The sequence below is a fragment of the Anas acuta genome, chromosome W (genome assembly GCF_963932015.1).
Source record: "Anas acuta chromosome W, bAnaAcu1.1, whole genome shotgun sequence".
NCBI classification, from domain to species: Eukaryota; Metazoa; Chordata; class Aves; order Anseriformes; family Anatidae; genus Anas; species Anas acuta.
The window spans coordinates 11,943,868-11,971,866 of record NC_089016.1 but is presented as its reverse complement, the minus strand read 5'-3'; the positions used below and the strand labels follow the sequence as shown (position 1 = coordinate 11,971,866).

Genomic DNA, 27,999 nt, shown 5'->3' with positions numbered 1-27,999 from the left:
AATGGGTACGGACCCAACAGTGATCACCCCCCAGGTGCAAGTCCAGGGCCTGAGGGCCCATGAAGTTATGGCAACTCCTGCGGCCAGAGAAGCTCCAAACAGCGGACGCCCCAACTTCCAGTGGAAAATGCTGCCACAAGGAATGATCAACTCGCCTACTATCTGTCAGGTCATGGTGGATCGGGCACTGGCACCAGTTTGGCACAGTGACCCGACCGCGACTCAGAATAAAACTAATGAAAACTGAGTTTCTGTTCACAGGAACGGATCATCGGGCACCCCCGTAATCTGTATACCCCGATGACATGAGAAGACAATAAGTCAGCAAGCGTTCTGTCTAAGTCTGAGAGTTCCACACTGGTAGAATCCAGACAACAGCGAAGCGGCCTCCGTGGGTGGGAGGTTGCGATGCCTTTGTGTGATCTTATCTTTGGAACTTGAATACTAAATAAGCTTGTGTTGTTTGTTAAAAGTTGGTTAGAGAAAGTTAACATTATGTTGGTAGAACACCAACAACTACTTGAAGAGTGTATTTACTCAGAGTTACCAGTTACCTCCTAGTTTTCTCCTGGTTATTGTGCCTTATGTTTTTTATTTCAGTTATGATGTCTACGTCTTAAGATTGTTATCAGAATTGTTTTTTAGATGGTTATATTTTAGCTAATTTGGTTGTGCATAGGGAGGGGGGAAATGTGGGTAGTTAGGGTCTGGCGGCCGGAAGACGTCACGCTGTATGGAAAGGTGGAGCCCTTCCCTTGATGGACAGTAGCGTGTGGTCTGTGATGTAAGCAAGCGCAAGTGATGCTATGGGCCTCGGGTATATAACCCCATGTGACTCGACAATAAACGCCATTTGCCATCCACCACATTGGTGTCTGTGAGCCGATGGACCAAGTGGCCTGGGGTTGGTCGCCGTGCCGTTCCTGAACCAGGTTGCCACTGCCCCCTGAAGGCAACACTTGGCCACGTGAGCACACTGCTGGTTCATATTCGGCCGACTATCTATACTATCCCCAGGGCCCTTATCCCCAGGCAACTGTCCAGCTTCTCTTCTCCCTGCATGAGTGGGATTGTTGTTCCCCAAGTGCAGGACCCAGCGCATAGCCTTGTTGAACTTCATAGAGTTGGCCTCAGCCTATGGGTTCAGCCTATCCAGATCCCTCTGCAGAGCCTTCCTACCCTTGAGTAGATCAAGTCTCACTCCTAACTTGGTCTTGTCTACAAACTCACTGAGGGTGCACTCGATCCCCTCATCCAGATCATCACTGCAGATATTGAAGAGAACTGGAGCCAGTACTGAGCCCTGGGGGACACCACTAGTGAGTGGCCTCCAGCTGCATTTAGCTCCATTCACCACAACTCTTTGGACGCGGCCATTCAGGCATTTTTTAACCCAATGAAGCGTGCATCCATCCCAGCCTTGTGCAGTTGGTTTCTGCCAAGGAGAATGCTGCGGGAAATGGCTTCAGAAACCTTATTGAAGTCTAGGTAGACCACATCCGCAGCCATTCCTTCATCCAGTGAGCACATCACCTTGTCATAGATTGAGATCTGATTTGTCAAGCAGGGCCTGCTTTGGTAAACTCATGCTGACTTGGTCTCATCACCTTGTTGTCCTGTTGTGTGATGGTACTCAAGACAATATGCTCCATGAGCTTCCCCGGCTCAGAGGTCAGACAGACAGGCCTGTAGTTCCCCAGATCATCACAATCAGGGTGAGCCATCTGACTACAGACATTAAGAGCTGACAGAATGGAGCATCTGTCCAGGGGAACCTTGAGAAACTACAGGATTTTCCCTATACAAATGTCTTGACATTTACAAGAAGAACCCAGTCCTGCACTAGAAGAAGAGGAACCCCACACATCAGGGCAGACTGGGACCCTGCAGAGTGAGCAGTGCCTAGGAGGAAGAGTGCCTGGGCACCACAAGGGATTCCATTTGAACAGTGTTGCTTGCTCACCAGGAAGCAGGCCAGCTTCTTACAGAGCTGCCTTACGACAAGCTTAAGCATCCGTGATGTGTTCAGAGGATGTATTCTTAATAATATGCAAATATTTTGATTCATATTATACCATATCATTTTTATCGTTACTAGTGTTATCATAACATTGTCATTAATAATAATCCTAACAGAAAATAAAGGGTATTTGGGAAAATGATACAACATTTTTAAAATTATTTTTCTCTGTTAATGTTTTAACAATGTTTTATTTTGTTTTTAATACTCTAGTTGTCAGAATTCTGAATGTTACATCTTGTGGTAGTTTTTACTATATCATCTAATGGACATACAGAACCAGGATTCCTTCGTAGTTAAAGACAATAAAGATGTCAGCGGAAATTCATTGGTCTGACTTTCCTTCTCTTCCCATCTCCTCTGGAGCTATGGGAGCAGTCCCAGCATCCAGGAGGGGCTCAGGGCCAAGAGCCCAGCTGCCATGGGTAGGAGCAATCGATTTGGATTAGACCGTGTGGATCTAGGTGACAGTCCTCTCGTCTCTATAGTAAGGCCAGCACAAAGCCTTTTTTCACGTGCCTCCCTCACCTGGCCGTGGTATCCCTGTTTGTCAGTGCTGTCATGCTTGCGTACCTGAAACCCTCCTCCATTCCCTACCATTTGCCATGGACTGATCCAGTCTGCGCTAGAGCAGGGGGAAGCTCCTGAACATCTGCAGTACATCGATGACATTATTGTGTGGGGTGACACAGCAGAGGAAGTTTTCGAGAAAGGGAAGAAAATAGTCCAAATCCTTCTGAAAGCTGGTTTTGCCATAAAACAAAATAAAGTCAAAGGACCTGCACGAGAGATCCAGTTTTTAGGAATAAAATGGCAAGATGGACGTCGTCAAATCCCAATGGATGTGATCAACAAAATAACAGCTATGTCTCCACCAACTAACAAAAAAGAAACACAGACTTTCCTAGGTGTTGTGGGGTTTTGGAGAATGCACATCCCAAATTACAGTCTGATTGTAAACCCGCTCTACCAAGTAACCCGTAAGAAGAATGAGTTTGAATGGGGCCCTGAACAGCGACAAGCCTCTGAACAAATCAAGCAGGAAATAGTCCATGCAGTAGCCCTTGGGCCAGTTCGAACAGGACCAGATGTAAAGAATGTGCTCTACACTGCAGCCGGGGAGAATGGCCCCACCTGGAGCCTCTGGCAGAAAGAACCTTGGGAGACTCGAGGTCGGCCCCTGGGGTTTTAGAGTCGGGGATACAGAGGATCTGAGGCCCGCTATACTCCAACTGAAAAGGAGATATTGGCAGCATATGAAGGAGTTCGATCTGCTTCGGAGGTGGTCGGTACTGAAGCGCAGCTCCTCCTAGCACCCCGATTGCCGGTACTAGGCTGGATGTTCAAGGGAAGGGTCCTCTCTACGCACCATGCAACTGATGCTACATGGAGCAAGTGGGTTGCACTGATTACTCAGCGGGCTCGAATAGGAAACCCCAGTCGCCCAGGAATATTGGAAGTGATCATGGACTGGCCAGAAGGCAAATACTTTGGGATATCATCAGAGGAGGAGGTGGGTCGTGCTGAAGAAGCCCCGCTGTACAACCAGTTACCAGAGAATGAAAAGAAATATGCCCTGTTCACTGATGGGTCCTGTCGTATTGTGGGGAAGCATCGAAGATGGAAGGCTGCTGTATGGAGTCCTACGCGACGAGTTGCAGAAGCTGCTGAGGGAGAAGGTGAATCGAGTCAGTTTGCAGAAGTGAAAGCCATTCAGCTGGCTTTAGACATTGCTGAACGAGAAAAATGGCCAGTTCTCTATCTCTACACCGATTCATGGATGGTAGCAAATGCCCTGTGGGGATGGTTACAGCAATGGAAGCAAAACAACTGGCAGCGTAGGGGCAAACCCATCTGGGCTGCTGCATTGTGGCAAGATATTGCTGCTCGGGTAGAGAACCTGGCTGTGAAAGTATGCCACGTAGATGCTCATGTGCCCAAGAATCGGGCTACTGAAGAACATCAAAACAACCAGCAGGTAGATCAGGCTGCTAAGATTGAAGTAGCTCAGGTGGACCTGGATTGGCAGCATAAAGGTGAATTATTTATAGCCCGATGGGCCCATGACACCTCAGGCCATCAAGGTAGAGATGCAACATACAGATGGGTTCGTGATCGAGGGGTGGACCTGACCATGGACGCTATAGCACAGGTTATTCATGACTGTGAAACATGTGCTGCAATCAAGCAAGCCAAACGGTCAAAGCCTCTTTGGTATGGAGGACGATGGCTGAAATATAAATACGGAGAGGCCTGGGAGATTGATTACATCACACTCCCTCAAACTCGCAATGGCAAGCGCCATGTACTTACAATGGTGGAAGCAACCACCGGATGGCTGGAAACATATCCTGTGCCTCATGCCACCGCCCGGAACACCATCCTGGGCCTTGAAAAGCAAGTCCTATGGCGACATGGCACCCCAGAAAGAATAGAGTCAGACAATGGAACTCATTTCCGAAACAGCCTTATAGACACTTGGGCCAAAGAACATGGTATTGAGTGGGTGTATCACATCCCCTATCATGCACCAGCCTCCGGGAATGTTGAACGATACAATGTTAAAGACTACATTGAAAGCAATGGGCGCTGGGACATTCAAAAATTGGGACACGCATTTGGCAAAGGCCACCTGGTTAGTCAATACTAGGGGATCTACCAACTGAGCTGGACCTGCCCAATCCAACCTGTTACGTACTGTAGATGGGGATAAAGTTCCTGTAGTGCATGTAAAAAATATGCTGGGTAAGACAGTCTGGGCTACTCCTGCCTCAGGAAAAGGCAAACCGATTCGTGGAATTGCTTTCGCTCAGGGACCTGGATACACTTGGTGGGTGATGCAAAAGAATGGAGAGGTCCTGTTTGTACCTCAAGGGGATTTAATACTGGGTGAGAATAGCCCATGAATTGAATTATATCATGTTAATTACTATATAACACTGTATGTTATCACTACCATGACTACTATATACCCTACATGAAAATGGTGACTAATCAGAATGTATGGAAAAGAGTGTAACCTGAGCATGACATAAATGGTATGGAATAAGGGGTGGATAGATGTCCTGGTTTCAGTTAGAATTAATTTTCTTCCTAGTAGCAGGTGGAATGCTGTGTTTTGGCTTAGGATGAGAAGAGTGCTGATAACACCCCGATGCTTTAATTGTTGCAGAGCAGTGCTTATACTAAGCCAAGGACATCTCAGCCTTTTGCTCTGTCCTGCCAACGGGCAGGCTGGGGGTGCAGTAAGAGCTGGGAGGGGACAGAGCCAGGACCGGTGACCCAAACTAGCCAAAGGGGTATTCCATACCATCTGACGTCATGCTAAACAATATATAGGGGTGGCTAGCCGGGGGGAGGGGGCCGGAATGCTCGGGGTTAGGCTGGGCATCGGTCAGCGAGTGGTGAGCAATTGCATTGTGCATCACTTGTTTGTACATATTATTATTACTTTCCTATTATCACCATTGTATCATTATTATTATTATTGTTATTATTATTTTTATTATTATTATTTTCCTGTCTTATTACACTGTCTTTATCTCAACTCACGGGCTTCACTTTCCATTTCTCTCCCCCGTCCCAGAGAGGGAGGGGGGAGGGTGAGCGAACGGCTGTGTGGTGTTTAGCTGCAAGCCGGGTTAAACCACGACACCAACAGAAGCTCAATCACTAAATTCCTCCTGCTGGCATTCGCAGACACGCAGGAGCTGCAGCTCCTGCACTTCGCGCTCTTCCTGGGCATCTACCTGGCTGCCCTCCTGGGCAACGGCCTCATCCTCAGCGCCGTAGCCTGCCACCACCACCTCCACACCCCCATGTACTTTTTCCTCCTCAACCTTGCCCTCCTCGACCTGGGCTGCATCTCCACCACTCTGCCCAAAGCCATGGCCAATGCCCTCTGGGACACCAGGGCCATCTCCTATCAAGGATGTGCTGCACAGGTCTTCTTTTTTGTCTTCTTGTTTGGATCAGAGTATTTCCTTCTCACTATCATGGCCTACGACCGCTACGTTGCCATCTGCAAGCCCCTGCACTACGGGAGCCTCCTGGGCAGCAGAGCTTGTGCCCAGATGGCAGCAGCTGCCTGGGGCAGTGGCTTTCTGTATAGTGTCCTGCACACGTCCAACACATTTTCCCTGCCCCTCTGTCGAGGCAATGCTGTGGACCAGTTCTTCTGTGAAATCCCCCACATCCTCAAGCTCTCCTGCTCAAATACCTACCTCAGGGAAGTTAGGGCTCTTGTTTTTAGTGTTTTTTTGGCCTTTGGTTGTTTTGTTTTCATTGTGCTGTCCTATGTGCAGATCTTCAGGGCAGTGCTGAGGATGCCCTCTGAACAGGGCCGGCACAAAGCCTTTTCCACGTGCCTCCCTCACCTGGCTGTGGTCTCCCTGTTTGTCAGCACAGCCACAGTTGCCTACCTGAAGCCCCCTTCTATCTCCTCTCCATCCCTGGACCTGGTGGTGTCATTTTTATACTCGGTGGTACCTCCAGCAGTGAACCCCCTCATCTACAGCATTAGGAACCAGGAATTGAAGGATGTTATAAACAAACAATTTAAACATTTGTTAAAGCATCACTAAAGTTCTCATCAATTTATCCATTCTTCTAGCATATCCAAAAAGAGTTGAGATAATTTTTCGTTTCTAATATACCTTAGAACTAGTTTAGCAAACACATGATAACATTTTCAGTTAAATATTAATCTTAGCAGCCTGCCTGTTTATTATTTTAATTACTTTGATCAGGTAATCTAATTTACTTATAAAACTAGGCTTCCTCAGTAGATATAGACAATGAAAAAATGTATGAGAACCTCACTGGTCTGAGCTGACATCTCTTCCCATCTCCTCTGGAGCTGGGGGAGCAGCCCCAGCACACAGGAGGGGCTCAGGGCCAAGAGCCCAGCTACCATATGCAGGAGTAGCCCTGGTGGCCCTCGGGGCTGCCCCTCCCTGCCCGCTGGGCTCTGCCTCTCTGCTGCCTTCGGGTTGGGGCTGCTGCTTCCCTGGAGCCATGGCCATGGCCAGCAGCAGGACGTGGCCTTTTCACTGCTGCTCTCTTTTGGCTTCCACATTGTTCCCTTGTGCTCTCCCACTGAGATCTCATGCATCTTGCTGACAGTTTTTTGTCTGTAAAGGGGCATCTCTTTCTTTGCACAGCTCTTCCAAAGTTGGTGGAAGGAATATACCCAAGGAACTGCTGCATGTATGGGTCTCTTGCTTTTTGGAGCTTCACCATGGATCAGAATTTCAGAGTGCTCACTGTAGTGCTGGACTGGAAGCTACCTTCTTGGCTAGCCATGGCTCAGCAAACAATAATTGGCCTTGACAGGCCTGGGAGTGTCCACTGGTATTGGGTCTGATAGGTAAAGACATGCTGGAGAGGAATCTAGAGCTGCTCTGTGGCTGGGCCAGGCCCCTTGTGCTGGCCTGGGGAACGGGGCTGGCCCTGTGGGGCACAGACACTGTGTGCTGGGGATCTGCCAAGCAGGAGAGCAGGGCTCCTGCAGCTTCAGGGGTGTTCCATCTCCTGAGTGAAGGGGCTGTTGGGGAGGCCCAGAGCCGCCTTTGTGGCAGCAGCTGCGGTGCCTAACGAGGGGCTGGGGCTCTGGTGGCTGTGCCCAGAGCCCTGCAGCAGCCTGCGGTGGGCACTGCTCTGGGGCCAGCTCAGCCTGGGCTGCTGGGCTGGGCTGTGCTGGGGAGAGGGCAGGGAGGTGGGGAGAGATGGGCAGGGGCTGGGCTGGGCTGGGCAGTGCCCGGCAGAGGGCAACAGCAGAGTCAGGGTGCAGTGGCAGCATGCAGGGGAGGGCTCCCAGCAGGGCTTGGTGCTGCAGAGCCAGGGCTGCGCCAAGGGAGCCCAGAGCTGCAGGGGCAGGGGAGAGGAGGCCGAGGGCCAGGGCGGCTGCTGCAGGGGCAGGGAGCTCAGCATGGCCCTTGCAGCCCCCTGCCCTGGGCCTGCCTCTGCCCTTGGGCTCAGTCCCGGCCTTGGCTCTGCTGGCAGGAGCGCTCTTGGCATGCGCTTCCTGGCCTCCCCTCGCCTGCACACAGCTGCTGCCCACTCCGGCTGCTGCCACAAACGTGTCCTCACCAGCAGCACCACCCCTTGGGCTGCTTCTGCTGGCCTCCCCAAACCCACTGCCTTGACTCCTTGTCTCTGCTGGGCCCCAAATCCGTCACTGAAATTCATCCCTTGGCTGTCACCTTCTCCCCTGCCGTGGTGGGATGTGTTTCCAGTGAGCTGTCTACCAGACACAGTAATGAATAATATGAGCAGGAATAGAGGGGTCTTGCTTCCAGCCAGAGGAAGGCGGGGAGGAAAGGGACAATTTGGTTTACTGGACTGGGTGTATTTAATGGCCTGACACATCAGACCCACAAATATGTCAGGCTCCACTGGACACTGGTGCACAGTGTTTCCTAATGCCATCAAGACAGAAAGAGGCGCAACCCACCTGTATTTCTGGAGTGACAGGGGGGTGCCAACAGTTAACTGTCTTGGAGTCTACCTTGCTTGGCCTTTCACAGAACCCTTCTGTTGGGGGTTTGCTGAGGGCTGAAGAACAGCAGGTGCCAATGGCTACCATGGTGGCACACCTGAGGCAGCGTCATTCTAACCGAGACTCCCTGATTGCCATCCATGAGCTGGGTCATTGACTGGAGAGCCAAGGGGTAGATGTAGAGCTTGGGAGCATGGTTTAGTGATGGACTTGTCAGCACTAAGGTAAAGTTGCCTGACCTGGGTGACACGTCCCAGAGTAGTGTCAGGCACAATGCAATTCTTTTTGATTTCTTCATCTATAGCACAGGAAGTAGGACTCTGCCCTACTCTATTGACTGGGCAGGTCTTTTCACATTACTCAATTTAGGTTTCCGTGGCTGGAAGTGGACAATTTCCCAAAAGAGGCCAAGCTCATGGGTTTAGCTAGAGCCACTCGAAGATATGTTTTCTTTAGTTTTCACCCTGAGTTTTCCACAGAAGACCCAAGAGACACCATAGATGTCTAGGTGTCTACTGAGATTCACGCTGAATTTCTCAGGATCCAAGGGTCATTTCAAATGTATTTTATTTTATTTTATTTTATTTTATTTTATTTTATTTTATTTTATTTTATTTTATTTTATTTTATTTTATTTTATTTTATTTTATTTATATTTTAATTCTTTCCCAAGGAACACCTGACTTCTGTTAGAAAGGGTTTCATGTGCTGGGCTGGGCTACAGTTACAGGGACAAAGACCACTGCTGGCAGTGGAGGTGTCAGACCTCCACACTCTGATTTTCCTCCCGATGGAGGTCTCCAAAGAAATAACCCTGGATGAATAGCAAGAGGAGAATGGTGCTCCAAACTGAAATGCAACAACATTCAGCCTTTGAAACAATAAAATATTTTTATTATGTGCTTTGTCAAATCTTTTCCTTTAGCTACGCCATGCAAGCTCTGCAATTAGCTACACAAGGCGTGAAGGCTTGAAGAATAATATGGAAGAAATGCTAGGAGTTTCTGCATTTTAATGAGCTCCATGGTGCATTTTGGTGCTCAGTCTGTGAAGCTCAGGTACTGAGAGAGATATAACTGCTTGAGCAAGTAAAGTCAGAAGGAAAAGTTGAAGTGACTTGGAGTATAAATGGGCCCCATTGAGGGCTGTTACTAAAAAAGCCTCCCCAGGGATGTGTTAGGGCAGATAATTGGAGGCCATGGTTACAGACAGGCAAAGGCGCTGTGTTGAGAAAAGCCTTGGTTGGTTTTAGTGAAGCAGAAGTGGCAAGGCCTGACCCCTGGAACTGAGAGAGGAGATCCTGCACTCCCATGTCTGCCTCAAGGCTTTTCCTGGGGATCTGTGGGATGGGGTGGGCAGTGTGATGCCGTTACAAGAACAGTGGTGTGAAGCCTCTGAGCTGCTGCACATCTTGAAAGGAATCGATGAGGCCCCACCACAATGAATATAACATATCTCCTCCTAAGCTCTAGCTAAGGGGACAAAACTTCACGGCAGACGAGTCATTGCCTTTTTACCAGAACCCTCTGCCTTCTCCTTTGCAGGCTTTCCAATCATGTCCCACACATTGCCCTATTTTCTTGAAGTCTGCAGACACCCATCTCTGTTCACCATCTTGCTCTCATCCCTTGCTTTCACTGACTTCTTGTCAGCCCTCACCAGCTGTTTCTTGAAACACAAAGCAAGTGTCTAATCAGAGGGTGACCTCTGGCACCACAGCATGACCCTTTGAGGGACATTTCTTCCTCCTTGTAACCAGTACCAGCCTTCCATGGAACACTATGTAGCACTTTTTTCTTTCCTGCTCTTTCCTACTACCAAAGAAAGCTCCATCAGGGTGGAAACCACTCCTGAAGTAGGCATCCCAACCCAGCAGGCTCCTTGCGGCCTCTCAGCCAACCAGACACAAGTCACCTCAGCAGCAGCTTCCAAGCCAGGGGCCTGCTGCTGGCCTTGCAGTTTCTTGGCTAGACACAGCCAAGCCTTGTGCCTCCTGCTGTGCAGTCCTGGACTCAGGCAGAAGGGACAGGACAACCCATGTTGGGGCCTTCTTTCTGCCTGGGTCCTCCTGGGTGTGTAGGCAGAGGGGATCCCCCAGTCAGCATGCCAAGCAGGTGCCTTCTGCTGGCCTAGCAGGGCCACTGCCAGATGTCAGCCCAAAAGTGCAGATCCCAGGGAGAAGCCAAGGGTGACCTGCCACCTCCAGACACAAGTGACCTCACAGTCCCTTTCTGTGACACGTTCCTGCTGCTGCCCTATCAAGTGCAGAGACAAAAGTTACCTCCCAGTCCCTGCCACAGTCACATTGCTCCTGCTGGGGCAGGAGATCCTGAGGTAGAGCTGAGCTTTCTCTAGCCCCCTCGGTATCTCTTTTTCACTTTCTGGGTTAGATATTATGCAAAGTTTTAGTGGGAGTGTTTGGTGTTCTGCTTGTGCTGTCAGCTCTGTGTTTAAGGTATGGACATGCTCTGTGGTTTACGGGTGTTTTACATCTGCCAAGGAGTTTAGGGTTAAATAGAGGATTTTAATGTTAGTGCTAAGTGAAGGGATTACAGTTATCAAGAGAGAAAATTGATTCCTTTCAGAGTGTTGTAGTAGCATTTAGGTTTAGGGATTAAAATCACTGTTTCCAGTAAGGTAAAGGACATACATTACTGTTTTAAGTCATTGTTACTGCAGCATCGGCATTGCATGAATGCTCTTACCTCTATGAAATCATTAATTTCTGCTGGCCATGCTCCTCTTCCCACCCCAAAATCTCACATATCTCTTGTCCAGGCTGCTCCTGACCTCCCCATATTTTACTGGGATCAGCTTTCTGATGACATTTACCATTCTGAGATGTCATCAGAGATGGTACACTGATGTATCTGTCTCACCTCTGTTGGCTCCTCCATTCCAGAGAAGGATGTGGCGTTGTAGTCAGGAGGGAAAAGGACACAAAGGTCTTTAGGAGCATCCTGTACAATGTGCCCATCAGCTCTGCACCTCCACAAAATCACGCTTCCGACCTACAAGTTTTGTTTCCCAAATGGCTTCTGTGTATCCAGGGCTACTTTTCCCAGGCTCTCTCACAAGTTTCAGTTTCAGATGTGCAGGGATGGGATAAGGAAAGCCAAGGCATAGATGGAACTGAGCTTAGCCAGGGATGCAAAGAATAACAGGAAGAGATTCTATAGATATATTGCTCAGATACGAAAGGCCAAGGAGAGTGTACCCCATCTGATGGATGAGAAGGGTGAACTGGCAAAGACAGACATTCCTGAGGTACTCAGCAGTGTCTTTGTCTCAGTCTTCCCTGCCAGTCAGGCTTCCCAAGTCTTTAATTTCTCTGAACCCTGAGATGGAGGCTGAGGGGCAAAGTCCCACTCGCTGTAAGTGAAGAGGAGGTTTGAGTCCACCTGAAGGAACTAAACACGTGCAAGTCTACAGGGCCTGACGACATGTATCCCAGGGTCCTGAGGGAGCTGGCTGATGTAGTTGACAAGCCTCTCTCCATCATATTTGAAAACTTCTGGCAGTCGGGTGAACTCCCTGCTGGCTGGAAAAAGGAAAACATCACTCCCATTTTTAAAAAGGGTAGAAATGAGAACCCATGGGACTACCAAATAGTGAGCCTCACTTCTGTGCCTCAAAAGATCATGGAAAAGATCCTCCTGGAATCAATGTCAAGGCCCATGCAAGACAAAGAGGTGATCTCAGACAGCCAACATGGATTCACCAAAGAGTAAATCATGCCTGACCAATGTGATGGCTTTCTACAATGGAGTGACCACATCAGACAACAAGAGAAGACTGACCTATGTCATCTACTTGGACTTCTGTAAGACCATTGACACTGTCCCACATGACATCCTGATCTCCCAATTAGAGAGATACACATTTGTTGGGTGTACCATTCAGTGGATAAGGAGTTGGCTTGAAGGTCTCATGCAGAGAGTGGTGGTCAACGGCTCTATGTCCAAGTGGAGGCTGGTGACAAGTGTTGTACCTCAGGGGTCTGTCCTCGGACCTGTACAGTTTAATATGTTTATTAGTGACTGTGGGGTCGAGTGCACCCTCAGCAAGTGTGCAGATGACACCAAGCTGAGAGGTGTAGCTGATGCAACAGAGGAAGGGATTCCTGTCCAGAGGGCCCTGGGCAACCTGATCTCATGGGGGGGGGCATCCCTGCTTATGGCCAGGGGGTTGGAACTAGATGACCTTTAAAGGCCCTTCCAACAGGAGCCATTCTCTCATTCTATGGTCTCACTAGCTCTACCTCAAGCATGACTCCCATGCCATCAGCCTTCCTGTGGTCTATCACCTGACCAGAACAGAAGGTGCCTCACCATCGTCTTCAGTGACTTGTGCATGCTTCTGGCCTTTACGGTCCCTATCTGTGCCACATTCCTCCTGCTGGTCTGTCAGCTCCAGAGACAGAAGTGACCTCCCAGCCTCCTTCCCAGCCATGTGCCTCCTGCAGGCCCAGCACATCCTGAGGCACAACTGACCTCATCCCAGCATTCCCAGCCAGCTTCTCCTTGTGGCCTCTGATCTGATCACATACCTGTCACCTCACATGCCTCTTCCAATGCCATGGGACTGCTTCAGGACCTCACAGTCCCTGCCCTGCCCCAAAGGGACAAGCTGCTGAAGTTAGGGATAGGAGTGCAGTTGAAGCTGAGATGTGCTGTGTGCATTGTGGTGGGCTTTGGGGGTCAGATGATCATTTTAGTGTTTAGGAATTAGAGTTCACCCTACAGGGTTAAGGGAATGGCAACGGTATCAAGGGAGGGATTGGTCTTCTGCTCAAGGTGCCTGCTCAGGATCTGAGATAAGGAGAAGTTTTGAGGGTTTTAGTTTAGATTTGGTTAGAGAGCTATCTTTAAAGCTGGCATTTTCATCAATCCTTAGTTAGTCTTAATCATCCTTCTGTTTAGCCTTCTTGTAGAAGATGCCTTTTACCTCTGCCTTTTCAAAATCCTGACCAACACCTCTCCTTTATCTGGCCTTTCCAAGGTCTTTGGAAGAGGTCTTATAACAACGTCTGCAGCTCCACCAACACCTCTCTCACCATTCCCACACCACCTCTAGGCAACCTGAGGAGTGACCGGGAGGATGATGTTTGCTTGGGAAAGGGTTTCATTAAAATCTCTGAGGAGGGCTGTTATGGGCTTCTCACAGACAGTGATGGCAGTATCATAGAAAACAGTGACACTCGTGAGGACAGAAGAGCAGGTGGATAAGGCCTTGGCCTGCCAATACAGGACACACACATACCTGAAAGCTGCATGAGAGGGAAGAGAAAGATTGGATCCAAAATGTAGATTATGAAATCAAAGACCGTGAGTATCACCTTGGCACTGCAGGACAGCTCCAGCAATGGGGCAAAACCACAGAAGATATGTATGACACTGGGGCCACAGAAGAATAGCTGGGAGGAGAAGAAATAATTCCTGTACAGGAGAGAAATTCCCCTGGTTCAGGTACAGCTGCTTTCTGGAGCCAGACCTTCCACTACTCGAGCCTTGCAGAGAACAGGGATGGCATACAGCCCAGGGCTGACCGTAGGGCATGGTCCCCAGAAGGAAACATGGCATCTGCAGGTGTTTGGTTGCAGGCACCAGCTCAGTGTTGAGTGTGTTCCACATCCAAGTCTCCATGCCGGTCATGTGAGAGAGGAAGAAGAGATTTGTGTATGGGTAGAGGATCTTACATGTGGATTACTGGGAAAACTCAACAAATGCTGTCTTAGTGTCCAATTCCCTTCTTGGACAACCTTTTAGAGCATTCAGTTCCCCCCTCTCTTGTTAGGACACCTTCAGAGGGGTGAAACGATCCCTGGCAGTCGTGGCTGAGGTGTCCTGCGGTGCAGTAGGAACACAATAGGAGTTAAGGGAGGGAAACATTTGTTCTCATGTTTGACAATAAAACTTTAAGAGCCTAAAATCAGTCTCTCCCAAATTCATCTAGGAGCAGACAGTGATGACTTCAGTCTGCTTCAACCACCACACCCCAGCAGAGACCCTGCTGCCTTCGGGAGCTGTCAGCCCTGAGGCCTCGGGGACACCTCGAAGGAGCCCAAGGGCACAGAGCAAGCGATGCCACGGTCGGGTGCTGTGCTGCTGAGCTGGGCCGGGCTCCTGGGCCCAAGGGGAGCTCCTGGCAAGCGCTGCAGAGAGACAGCTGTGCCCAGGAACAGCTCCTCTGCACAGCGCAGCAGGGCTGGGGGCTCTGACCGCAGCTGGCACACAGAGAGGAGAGAAGGAGAGAGGGCTTGGAGGCACTGAGGAGCGCAACAACAGAGGGCAGCGTGTGGCAGGACACATCTGCAGGCTCTTGACACTGTGAGGCTCTGGCAGCAGGGCCATGCAGGTGGGGTTGCCAGAGGGGTCTTCTACAGCTGGCACATCTGATGGCTGATAGCACGTGTCGGGATGGGTCTCTCTGTTTCTCCAGAAATGAGCAGAAAATGCTTTAGAGAATGGCATTTATGGTTGGACATTTAAAGAGGAAGGCTAAAATTGGGGTTACCTGAAGGGTAAGGTTTTTACTATAGTCTGTGTTTTGAGCTTATGGCAGTGGAGTGCGGATAGGTTTCATGGTAATTTGTTGTCAGCATTGTGTAGGAGACTGAGACTGCTGGAGCATTGCACTGAGAGATCCATATGTCAGAAATGAACTTCATCAAGTGCCTTCAGCCACCTCAGCTTAAAGATTGCACCAACGTCATGTTTGTGGTCTCCTTAGGTTTTTACTGAGCTGACGCTAATCTGGCTCCTGCAGGGATATGCACAGACAGCAGGGACATGGGCAGGCAGTGAGAGAGAGCTGCTGCCAGAAACACTGTGCAATGGAGGGCTCAGGCACCTCCCTGCCATCCCCTGCAGGGCATGCGCCTTCCCTGGGACACCCCCTGCTCTCCTCTCCCACCAGCACAACCTCTGCCCTCAAGCCCCCGGTGTCCCCAGCAGGAGCTGCCTCGTCTGCAGGCAGAGCTGCAGCACAGGAGGGTCTGCTGAGTGTCCATCTGTCCCTCCCTGGCCTTGCCTCCCCTGGCAGCAGCATGCTGGCATTCCTCCTGGCTTCTCCAGCTGGCCGTGCTGCTGCAGTTCTTGTTCCCAGGCTGGCTGGGGATGGGGGTTTCACATGCCCATGGGGTGAGCCCTCAGTGTGTTGGGTTAGAGGGGAGTACGGGGACAGGGTGAGGGGTCTGGAGATGTGCACTTTGAGCCTGGATGTCTCTGCTCTGAGCAGCCTCTTTGTTCTTTTCAGTCAAACGTGTGTAGATCTTCCCTGCAGCTCTCACAGGGCATCTGAGACTGTACTTGATGGACAGACTGGCTGTCCTCCCTGAAGAACACTGTGCGCTAAAGTGACAGTTCCTTTTTCTGTGATGATGATGATCTGCAAGGATTCACTTTGAGTGCAGCAGAAATAACCAGGGTTTGTGACTTGGAAACACTCCTCAGGAGTGGTGGGACAGCTGAAACAAAAAATCAAAACCAACAATTTGAAATAATAATAATAATAAAGACTACACAGCTCTGCTCTGCAGTTTGTTGAACTGGGAGTAACGCTGGGACAAAATTCTTTGAGATTAGGAGGGAAGTGAAACTGACATTCCCCCATGTTCCTCTTCAACTCTTGCTGTAGGACAGGACTGATTCCTGCATTGCCCACAGTAGAGCCTCCTGTTCCAACAGACACCCACAGGCAGAATGAATCAGGATGCATGAAAGGGATCTGCCAAAACTCTGCCAGAAAGTGCACAATATAAGTGATGATTTTAAATAAGAAATGGAATTCATTTTCCTCTGATATGTTTCTTATACTTTATTACACTCATCCTCTTCTTTGTTCAGGATTACACCCTGAAAAAAGCAGATGTCCAACAGCAGCTCCATCACTGAGTTCCTCCTGCTGGCATTCGCAGACACACGCGAGCTGCAGCTCCTGCACTTCGCGCTCTTCCTGGGCATCTACCTGGCTGCCCTCCTGGGCAACGGCCTCATCCTCAGCGCCGTAGCCTGCCACCACCACCTCCACACCCCCATGTACTTCTTCCTCCTCAACCTCGCCCTCCTCGACCTGGGCTGCATCTCCACCACTCTGCCCAAAGCCATGGCCAATGCCCTCTGGGACACCAGGGCCATCTCCTATCAAGGATGTGCTGCACAGGTCTTCTTTTTGTCTTCTTGTTTGGATCAGAGTATTACCTTCTCACCATAATGTCCTATGACCGCTACGTTGCCATCTGCAAGCCACTGCACTACGGGAGCCTCCTGGGCAGCAGAGCTTGTGCCCAGATGGCAGCAGCTGCCTGGGGCAGTGGCTTTCTCAACGCTGTCCTGCACATGACCATTACATTTTCCCTGCCCCTCTGCCAAGGCAATGCTGTGGACCAGTTCTTCTGTGAAACCCCACAGGTCCTCAAACTCTCCTGTTCAGATGCCTACCTCAGGGAAGCTGGGACACTTCTCTTTAGTTTTTCTTTAACATTTGGTTGTTTTGTTTTCATTATGGTGTCCTATGTGCAGATCTTCAGGGCAGTGCTGAGGATGCCCTCTTCTCAGGGCCGGCACAAAGCCTTTTCCATGTGCCTCCCTCACCTGGCCGTGGTCTCCCTGTTTGTCAGCACAGCCACAGTTGCCTACCTGAAGCCCCCTTCTATCTCCTCTCCATCCCTGGACTTGGTGGTGTCAGTTCTGTACTCGGTGGTGCCACCAGCAATGAACCCTCTCATCTATAGCATTAGGAACCAGGAGCTCAAGAATGCTTTGATTAAAATTGTTTTCATACATGCTTCTTAACATCAGTGATCTAGTATTGTCGTAATTTATGTTAAATAAAAACATTAGTTGGACTGAGAAACTATTTGGGAAACTGAAGGGGCAATTTTTATTATTATTCTGTAACATTTTATTAAAAACGATTTTTATTTGAATAATGCAATTTTTAACCTTCAGCATGTTTATTTACTTTAACCCAATCATCTCATATACCTCTAGAGCCAGGCTTCCTCTGTGAATAAAGACAAGAAGGAAGGCTTCAGACTTACATTGAGAATGTCGCTAGTCAGAGGTCCTGAGTCCACTGGATCTGGGTAAGCAGCCCCAGCATGCAGGAGGGGCTCAGGGCCAAGAGCCCAGCAACCACATGCAGGAGCAGCCCCGGTGGCCCTCGGGGCTGCCCCTCACTGCCCTCTGGGCTCTGCCTCTCTGCTGCCTTTGCGTCGGGGCTGCTGCTTCCCTGGAGCCACGGCTATGGCCAGCAGCAGGACGTGGCCTTTTCACTGATGCTCTCTTTTGGCTTCCACGTTTTGCTTCTTTTTTTCTGGGTAAGCCCTGATATCTCGTGTACCTTGGTGACAGTCCTGTTGTCTCTACAGTGGCATCCCTGTGGCTGCAGGCAGCAACAGGCACTGTGCAGCCCTGCCTCCCTGCTAGCACCACAGTAACAAAGGGGTTTTATTTGGGGCTTCCTGGAGCGAAGAATATAGACTTAAATTTCAAGGACAGTCTGTGAGGGACCAAAGGCTTGACCAAGAGCTTTATGGTAGCACCTGACAACAACTGGACTCATCTGCATGGCACTGCCCCCCTGCAGTGGGGCTCATGGCCACTGTAAGCCTGGAGAGGAATCTGGAGCTGCCAGGAGATGTCAGGGGATCTGCAGGGAGAACATGCAACACTGAGTTGGTAGGGATTAGAACCTCATAAAATTAATGGCCATCCAAAGAAGAGTTCGGTAAAGAAAAAGGGGAATCTGAGGAGTCAATGGGGTAAGGACAGCTCTGCCATGGCAGGAGTGGTGGTGATGTGCCAGCAGACAAAGGCCCCTAAGAGTGTAGAGTAATTGAGGATAACCTTCTTGAGGCCTCATGGACCAGGTCTGGTGCAGCACTCGCCTGCCCTTTGTGCCCTTAGAGATACCCCATGGCCCTGCCCAGCACTGCCCTGTGCTGCTGAGCCATCAGGGCACATGGAAAGGGGCTCAGCAGCAGAGACCCCCATGGAGTTGGGTCTGCTGCCCAGCCTGAGCAGCACGGGCAGGGCGAAGACGCGTGGGGTCCCGGGTCACCACAGCCCCTGGCTCTCACAGCAGCACCGCCAGCTTGGGGCCCTGCAGGAAGCACAGGGAGGGAAGCAGCAATGGCCAGCCAGGCCAGCACGGACACACTGCCCTGGGTAAGGCTCTCTGGGAGCAGGGATGGCCCTGGGGAAGAGCAGAACCGCATTGCTGGGCCTGCACTGATGGGGAAAGGGGAAAGAGAAAGCTCTTTGTGCCGGCCCCTGCTCGGGGCAGGCTGCTCTGTGGCTGGGCCAGGCCTCTTGTGCTGGCCTGGGGAGCGGGGCTGGCCCTGCGGGGCACAGGCACTGTGTGCTGGGGATCTGCCAGGCAAGAGAGCAGGGCTCCTGCAGCTTCACAGACCTCCATTTCCTGGCACCATAGCCAGCCTCCTCCTTGCTCACCCCAACCAGACACTACACATGTATAAGCTGCCTGCTTCCTCCTCCTCTAGAGGTAGAGGAGGGAATACCTGCTTCCTCCTCCTCTAGAGGGAGATGGGGAAAACAAAATAAAACACACCAAAACAAACAAACAAACAAAACAAAACACATAAAAACTCAGAGAGATAGAAACATAAGTAAAGAAAAGGAAAAGACAAATGAAAGAAAAAGAAATTCCAACCCCAAACATGAGGAATATTTAGTAACTCTTCAATTCCCATAAGCAGAGCACTGTGCTGCCAGTCTCTGAGAAACTGGTACCTTAGCTTGGAAAGATGACCCCAATATTTACCGCTGAGCACCATGTTGTGTCCCATGTGTACTGAGCAGAGCTCAAGTGCTCAGTCTGGTGTGAGCAGGCAGAGGAGAGCTCTGCAGCCCCAGGGCACGCAGCAGCCCCAACAAAGGAGCCTGGCGAGTGATTCCTTGCAGCCCTGGGGCAATGGCAGTGACCCCATGAGCTGGGTCTGCCTCCCAGCCTGCCCAGCATGGCTCTGCAGAGTGCCCCTGTGCCCTGGGCACCACAGCCCCCTCGCTCTGCAGAGCAGCACCACCAGCTGGGGCTGGGGCTGAGGCTGGGGCTGGGAGGGTGCTTCCCCTGAGTGTCTTCTAGGGCAGCTTCAGGCTTATGGACTTGAGTGTGATCTTCACTGTGCACAAGGATCTGACAGACTGTCAACAGGCACGGGGCTGGAACATTGCCTGCAAGGTTCCTCCTGCCCTACAACCTCCCAGGACTGGCACGGAACTGGCTCCTGAGTGTCAGAGAGGCTGCAAGCCCAGCAGGTGTGCCATGAGCTTGGAGGATCACAACCAGATCACTTCTACCTGGGCAGGTCCTGGCCCAAAAAGGAGGTGTTTTCTAGGTATGGTATTATATGCTCAGTAGTGCGTCAGAAACACTAATTCCAGCAGGAAGTGAATGACTGTTAAATGGCCTTTGAGTTGAGCTCTTTCCGAAGTAGCTGACAGGTCACCCTTGACTCCTGGCTGGGATCTGTGCCTTTAGGCTCACATCTGCCAGTGTCTATGGTTTGGCAGCAGAAGGCACTTGCTGTGCATGTAGTTTCTGAGATCGGCTCTTTCTAAGTACCTGGTAGGCCCCATAGAGGAAGAGGTCTTGGATAGGGGTTGTCATGTCAGAGGTGTCAGCTCTTGCCTGAAGTCATCCTTTAGGACTGCTTCCAGTTTTCTACACAGAGGGAGCCACTGCCTCCAAGACGCTTGGGGCAAACTGAACTGTGGGTTTGGAAAAAGGTACCCTGGGTGCAAAGAAGGCATTCCGTATCCAAAACTTGGAGGCAGAAAACAAAATTTTGGGGTGGTAGAAGAGCTGCAGGGTACATTGTGCAGGGTTCACCTACAGCTTTGGGTTATTTTCCATCCTGACTTATGTGCCGCGTCAGTCTCAAAAATGGAGTAGCCAACAGATGTTAGGCAGATACTTTGAGATCCTGAAAACCATCAGAAAGCTGCCCCTAGGAAGATGACTGATACGGGGAAGTCAGGAGAAGTCTGGCCAGGAGAGATGTGAGATTTGGAGGAGGGCAAAATGTTTGGCCAGCAGAAAATAATGATTTCTGTGAGGTTAGAACATTCAGGCAATGTTGATTCTGCTGTAACACTGACTTAAAATAGTCATGTAAAGCCCTTGCACTATTTTAATCAGTGACATTAATCCCCAAACCTAAATGCTATTCCACACCCTGACAGGAATCCACTATTCTTATGCGTGACCTCAAAGTATCCCTTGAAGCCAAAACTCTGCCCATAACCCCTTTCCCTTTCCTTTACTCTCTTGCTCACCCTGATCTGATCAGCTTGTGGGCCTCAAGGAGGAGATGGGTGGGAATGCTGTGATGAGCTCAGATCTGCCTCAGGATCTCCTGCCCCAGCAGGAGCAATGTGACTGTGGCAGGGACTGTGAGGTCACTTCTGTCTCTGCACTTGATAGGCCATCAGCAGGAACGTGTCACAGAAAGGGACTGTGAGGTCACCTGTGTCTGGAGGTGGCAGGTCACCCTTGACATAGACCTCGGAGCTGCACTTTTGGGCTGACATTTGGCAGTGGCCCTGCTAGCCCAGCAGAAGATACCTGTTTGTCATGCTGAGTGTTGGCATTGCTTCCTTGCAACACTGTGCAGGGCTGTGGAGGTGTCTTAATTAAGTTCTTCTAGTAGCATCACACTACCCACCACATCCCACAGACCTCAAGAAGAGCCTTGAGCCAGACGTGGGGGTGCAGGATCTCCCCTTCCATTGTCTGGGGTCAGGCCTTGGCTCTTCTGCATCACGAAAACCAATCAAGACTTTTCTCAGCACAGTGCTTTGCCTGTCTGTAATCATGGCCTCCAATTTTCTGCCCTAATATGGCCCTGGGGCGGCTTTGTTAGTAACAGCCCTCAGTGGGGCCCATTAATTTTCCAAGTCACATCAACTTTTCCTTCTGACTTTACTTTCTCTAGCAGTTGCATTATTCTCCTCTCAGTACCTGAGCTTCATAGACTCAGCTCCACAATACACCATGGAACTCATTAAAATGCAGAAATTCCTAACATCTCATCCATAGTATTCTTCAAGCCTTTGTGCCTTGTGTAGCTAATTGCAGAGCTTGCATGATGTACTCAAAGAAGATTTCAAAAAGCAGCTAATAAAAAATATTTTCTTGTTTTAAAGGCTAATTTTTGCTGCATTTCAGTTTTGAGCATCATTCTCCTCTTGCTATTTATCCAGGGTGACTTCTTTGGAGACCTCCATAGGGAGGAAAAGCAGAGTCTGGAGGTCTGACACCTCTACTGCCAGAAGTGGTCTTTGTCCCTGTAACTGCAGCCCAGCCCAGCACATGATACCCTTTCTAAGATAAATCAGAGAAAAAGTGAATAAAATAAAATAAAATAATAAAATAAAATAAAATAAAATAAAATAAAATAAAATAAAATAATAAAATTATAAATAAAAATAAATAAAGTTGAAATGACCATTGGATCCTGAGATATTCTAAATGAATTGTAGTAGACAACTGGACATCCATTGTCTCTCTTGGGTCTTGTGAGTGAGTGGAAAACTGAGGATGAAAAGTAAAAAAAAAAATCTTCAAGTGGCAGTACCTGTACCCATGAGCTCGGCCTCTTTTGGGAAATTGTCCCCCTCCAGCCACACAAACCTAAATTGAGTAATGTAAAAAGATCTGCCCAGTCAATAAATCAGGGCAAAGTCCTACTTCCTGTGCTATAGATGCACAAGGCAAAAAGAATTGCATTGTGCCTGACACTACTCTGGGACGTGTAACCCAGGTCAGGCAACTTTACCTTAGTGCTGACAAGGCCATCACTAAAGCACGCTCCCAAGCTCTACATCTACACCTTGGCTCTCCAGTCAATGAACCAGCTCATGGATGGCAATCAGGGAGTCCCGGTTAGCACGATGCTGCCTCAGGTGCGCCACCATGGTAGCCATTGGCACCTGCTGTTCTTCAGCCCTCAGCAAACCCACAACAGAAGGGTCTTGTGGAAGGCCAAGCAAAGTAGACAACTGGTTCACGTCCTTTGTCTCCAAGGCAGCTCTGCCAAAACCCCACCAGCGGTGCCCTCTTGGAACTTTGAAGTTCCGTCTCCTGAAGCAGTCTATGCTGAGAATGCACATAGCCTCTGGGTCAGTCCCAATGGGGTGCCTTTGCTATTCCTTCCCAATAAGACTCACTTCTGCCTTCCCCTGGCTGGAAGCAGGACCCCTCTAGTCCTGCTCATAGCATTCATTACTGTTTCTGGTAGACGGCCCACTGGAAAGCACGTCCTGATATGGAATTCTCATCCCACAGGGAAGGGGAGAAGGCACTGACAGATAAGGGATGTGTTTTGGTGTGGAAGGTGGGGCCCAGCAGAGACAAGGAGTCAAGGCAATGGGCTGGGAGAGGCCAGAAGAAGCAGCCCAAGGGGTGGTGCTGCTGGTGAGGACAAATTTGTGGCAGCAGCCTGAGTGGGCAGCAGCTGTGCACAGGCGAGGGGAGGCCAGGAAGCGCATGCCAAGAGCGCTCCTGCCAGCAGAGCCAAGGCCGGGGCCGAGGCCAAGGGCAGAGGCAGGCCCAGGGCAGGGGGCTGCAAGGGCCATGCTGAGCTCCCTGCCCCTGCAGCAGCCACCCTGGCCCTCAGCAGATGTGCTGGCCAGCATGCACGGGGAGGTGCTGACATGCATCAGAGAGCAGCAAGGAGGGCGCTGGAAAGGGTTGGGGCCAGGCAGGTGGCAGAGCCCCATGCAGGGGCTGGTTCGGGGTCCCCTCTGCTGCAGCCACTGCACGAAGTATGGCAGGAGGAGGGCACACAGGCCCTCCTGTTGACCTGGTACCTGGCAGTGAAAGGCTGTGTCTCACACTGTTGTGGTTTAACCCAGCTGCCAGCTAAACACCACACAGCCATTCAGTCACCCTCCTCGCTTCCTCTCTGGGGTGGGGGAGAGAAACAGGAAAATGAAGCCTGTTGGTTGAGATAGAAACAGTTATTAGGACAGAAAAAAATGATAATAGTACTACTACTAATAATGTGTACGAAACATGATGCACAATGCAATTGCTCACCACCCGCTGACCGATGCCCAGCCTAACCCTGAGCAGTCCGGCCCCCTCCCCCCGGCTAGCCACCCCTATATATTGTTTAGCATGACGTCAGATGGTATGGAATACCCCTTTGGCCAGTTTGGGTCAGCTGTCCTGGGTCTGTCCCCTCCCAGCTCCTGCTGCACCCCCAGCCTGCCCACTGGCAGGACAGAGTGAGAAGCTGAAAAGTCCTTGGCTTGGTGTAAGCACTGCTCTGCAACAATTAAAACATCAGTGTGTTATCCACATTATTCTAATCTTAAATCCCAAACACACCACCCTACAAGTTGCTAGGGGGAAAATTAACTCTATCCTAGCTGAAACCAGGACAAGTGAGCAGCTCCTTCGGTATATTCCTGACACCAGCTTTGCAAGAAGCAGAGATGTGGCAGAGATGCCACTGCAGACACAACAGGACTTTCAGCAAGGTACATGAGACCTAAGGGCTTAGTCAAGTACAAGAGCTCAAGAGAACAACATAGAAGCCAAAAGAGAGCAGCAGTGAAAAGGCCACATCCTGCTGCTGGCCATGGCCATGGCTCTAGGGAAGCAGCAGCCCCGACCTGAAGGCAGCAGAGAGGCAGAGCCCAGCGGGCAGTGAGGAGCAGTCTCAAGGTCCACTGGGGCTGCTCCTCTGTGTGGCAGCAGCTCCAGAGGAGATGGGAAGAGATAGCATCTGAGACCAATGAAGTTCTCGTGGATTCTTTATTCTCCTTTTCCACACAGGAAGCCAAGTTCTGTAGGTACATAAGATGATTGGGTGAAAGCAAATAAATTAAAAAAATAATAGGATGCCATGAATATAATTCAATCAAAATCACAATTTTAAGAGATAATAATAATAAAATAATTGCAACCTACTGTACTAAGAGATTGTTCAGATAATCTGTGTGTCCATTTAATATTATAGGCACACTACTGATGCCAAAGAAGCATGTATCCAATGAGTTTCCACAAGGCGTGCTTGAGCTCCTGGTTCCTCATGCTGTAAATGAGGGGGTTCACTGCTGGAGGCACCACCGAGTACAGAAATGACACCACCGTGTCCAGGGATGGGGAAGAGATGGAGGGGGGCTTCAGGTAGGCAACCAAGGCAGTGCTGAGAGTTAGAGAGACCACAGCTAGGTGAGGGAGGCACGTGGAAAAGGCTTTGTGCCAGCCCTGCTCAGAGGGCATCCTCAGCACAGCCCTGAAGATCTGCACATAAGAAAATGAAATGAAAACAAAACACGCAAATGCTAAACAGAAACTAACTACAAGAAGCGCAGCCTCCCTGAGGTAGGCATCTGAGCAGGAGAGCTTGAGGATCTGGGGGATTTCACAGAAGAACTGGTCCAAAACATTGCCTCGGCAGAGGGGCAGGGAAAATGTATTGGCCGTGTGCAGGACACTGTACAGAAAGTCACTGCCCCAAGCAGCTGCTGCCATCTGGGCACAAGCTCTGCTGCCCAGGAGGCTCCCGTAGTGCAGGGGCTTGCAGATGGCAACGTAGCGGTCGTAGGCCATGACGGTGAGAAGAGAATACTCTGCTCCAACCAAGAAAACAAAAAATAAGATCTTTGCAGCACACCCTTTATAGGAAATGGCCCTGGTGTCCCACAGGGCATTGGCCATGGCTTTGGGGACAGTGGTGGAGATGCAGGCCTGATCGAGGAGAGCAAGATTAAGGAGGAAGAAGTACATGGGGGTGTGCAGATGGTGGTCACAGGCTACGGCGCTGAGGATGAGGCCGTTGCCCAGGAGGGCAGCCAGGTAGATGCCCAGGAAGAGCGCGAAGTGCAGGAGCTGCAGCTCGCGCGTCTGTGAATGTCAGCAGGAGGAACTCACTCACAGAGCTGCTGTTGGGCATTTGCTGGTTCTGGACATGGACACTGCCAAATGAGAAAAAAAAAAAATAGAGAGTGTTACGAGTAATGTCTCTGAGCAAAATTGAGAAAATTCACAATTAAAGCCTTACATTCCCTGTTTCCAAGAAGACCTTTGCCTATATCCCTGTCTGGATCCCTGCTGTGTGCTTGCTGAGTGTCCTGTACAATGCAGCCTCCTCTGCCCAGCAGCTCCCAATGAGCCTGCTCTGCTCCATTCGAGGTTCCAAGAGGGAAGGTTCCTGGGCAGTGGCTCCCTCTGCTGAGTGAGGGGTGTTTGGCTGTGTGCCTCTGTGTACATCTTCCCTGTTCAATACCCAGGAGACAAACCCAGCAGATGGATCGTGCACGTCTGGCCGGAGAGAACAGGGATCATCTCCTGCTTCACCCTTCGTGCACAGCACTCCCTGTCAGAATCAGGCACCACCAGCTGCCACGCTGGGCAAGGGAGAGAAGCAGGCATGGGCAGGCAGGGCAGACCCAACCCAGTGCAGAGGCTGCGGTGTCGGTGAGGTAGAGCCTGTCCTCACAGCCCTGTGCCATCTGTCTGGCACAGACAGCAGAGGGACAAGAGCTCTGGAGTGGAAGAAGCATTTGGAATATGCTCCTGGTCGTATGGAAGGAATTTGGGGGTAAGACCTCTGTGGAGCCAGGAGCTGAACTCGATGATCCTTGTGGGTCCCTTCCAACTCGAGATATTCTATGATTCTGTGATTCTGTGCCTTCTTCCATGGAGGAAGGTGGAGGGGGCTGCAGAAAATGTGTCTACTGACACAGAGATTTAGGGTTCAGACACCCCATATTCTCAGCCCCCCATATTATACAAGCCGTGACAGAAGCTGTGAGGGGAAGAGAGGAGACCAGGGGCTGCTGCGAGGAAGGCGCCTGCACTGCAGGGGATGGCAGGGAGGGAGCAGCTCCCTCTCACTGCCTGCCCATGTCCCTGCTGCCTGCAGTTGTCCCTGCCAGCAGCTCTTTCTCTGTCCCCACGGCTCCTCTCATCAATGCTCACAGACCCCATTCCAGCCACTGTGTGCCCAGCTCAGCCCTGCAGACAGCTGCCAGGGATGAGGACAGCTCTGGGGAGATCTCCCTGTCTGCAGGTCCCTAATGAATATCTCAGCCACGCCCTGGTGCAGTGTGTAAGCAGAGAAAACTGAAGGGATACTCTCGGGTTCATCACTAACCTGTTTATGTCTTATTCAAATGCAACAGGAAGCTCCATCAAACCCAGCCACTCTGTTAATGCACAGTCTGCCCCACAATCATAGCAGGATGAGGCAGGCAGAGAGTACAGAAAGTGCCTTCTCTTTGCAGGCAGACCCTGACCTGCTCATCTTCTGTCCAAGGCTGCCCTGCAGCATCTTCTCCTCCACGCTGCACAAGCCACGAGAGGCATCCTGTCAGCTCCTGGCCAGGCATAGACATCCCGCATCCAGAAGCCTTTTCCAGGAACCTGTCCTGCACTGTCCTGCAGCCAGAGACTTACCATGGGCAGAGCTGTGAAGGTTTCTCCTGCACTGAGCGCTCCTCTGCGCGCACTCTCCAGGCTGCCTGGAATCCCTTTTGCCTGGGTGCCTGTGGTCAGAGCCCTCAGCCCTGCTGCGCTGTGCAGAGGAGCTGCTCCTGGGCACAGCTGTCTCTCTGCACCAGGGCCCTCTTGCCACGAGCTCTCTCTGTCCCACGAGCCCGGCCCAGCTCAGCAGCACAGCACCAGCCCAAGGCACTGCAATCACCCCTCTGGGGGCTTGGCTGATGAGCCCATGAACCTCAGGCACTCAGAGACAATTGAAGACATCTCTCCAGAAGTGCAAGTCAGAGGCAAGTTTCCTGCAGTGTCCCCCTGAGGGCCAGCACTGACACAGCCTCCCTTGGAGCTCGTTAGAGCAGAACACTTGAGGCAGTGAGGACAAGGAGACAAAAGCAATGTCAAGGTGACACTGATGTGTAGACAAACTGGATGTGTTTCACCAAGCACAAGGGCAAAGCCTTGACCTCCAGCCCCTGGGAAGGGAGATCCTTTCCCTTCACACCTTGCTCAGGGCTCTTTGTGGGGCAGCAGGAGATGTGGATGTGCATGGCCAAGTGCAGGAGAATGGTACGACCCCTGCCTAGTTCATGGGTGGAGGTAAGGAGGCAATGAGGCTCTGGTGCTTTAACAATAAGCTGTCTCCTGATGGGCCTCAGTGGCACAGACAACAGTCGTAGCCTCAGGCACAGAGACCTAGGTCCTGTTGGCACTTTCAGCCTTGCCACGGCCCTTGCTCCTCTCCACACCAGGCTGTCCAAGGGACTCTCGCACCTGCACCTCTTTTCCTGCTGTCTCTACACCCTTGTCTGTGTGGTGTCTCAGGGGATCTGAGATGAGTGTGATAACTTAGATTGCTTGCTGGCCATGCTCCTCGTAAGGCAGCTCTGTAGGAAGCTGGCCTGCTTCCTGGTGAGCAGGCACCTCTGCTCGTATGGCATCCCTCATGGTGCCCAGGCCCTTTTCCTCCTGGGCACTGCTCACTCAGCAGGGTCCCAGTCTG

At 50.7% G+C, this 27,999-nt stretch overlaps 1 protein-coding gene and 1 long non-coding RNA gene across 2 annotated transcripts in view; both read left to right on the top strand.

The window, feature by feature from the left end:
- LOC137846970 (uncharacterized) overlaps positions 1-27,999 on the top strand; it is a 475,040-nt gene that overhangs the window by 134,023 nt on the left and 313,018 nt on the right. The gene's annotated exons all lie outside the window — the stretch shown is intronic.
- Positions 2-8,676, top strand: LOC137847418 (olfactory receptor 14C36-like). The gene is made up of 3 exons (XM_068665694.1): positions 2-196; positions 5,650-6,574; positions 8,486-8,676. Exons 1-3 carry the CDS (start codon positions 2-4, stop codon positions 8,674-8,676), a joined length of 1,311 nt encoding a protein of 436 aa, XP_068521795.1.

Bases quoted from the DNA above. Each gene is read 5' to 3' on its own strand.
- LOC137847418 (XM_068665694.1), top strand. From the start codon at position 2: ATGGGTACGGACCCAACAGTGATCACCCCCCAGGTGCAAGTCCAGGGC. The intron at 197-5,649 runs GTTTGGCACAGT...TGTGGTGTTTAG, and splicing joins TGGATCGGGCACTGGCACCA to CTGCAAGCCGGGTTAAACCA. The intron at 6,575-8,485 runs AATTTAAACATT...CCTGTATTTCTG, and splicing joins GAAGGATGTTATAAACAAAC to GAGTGACAGGGGGGTGCCAA.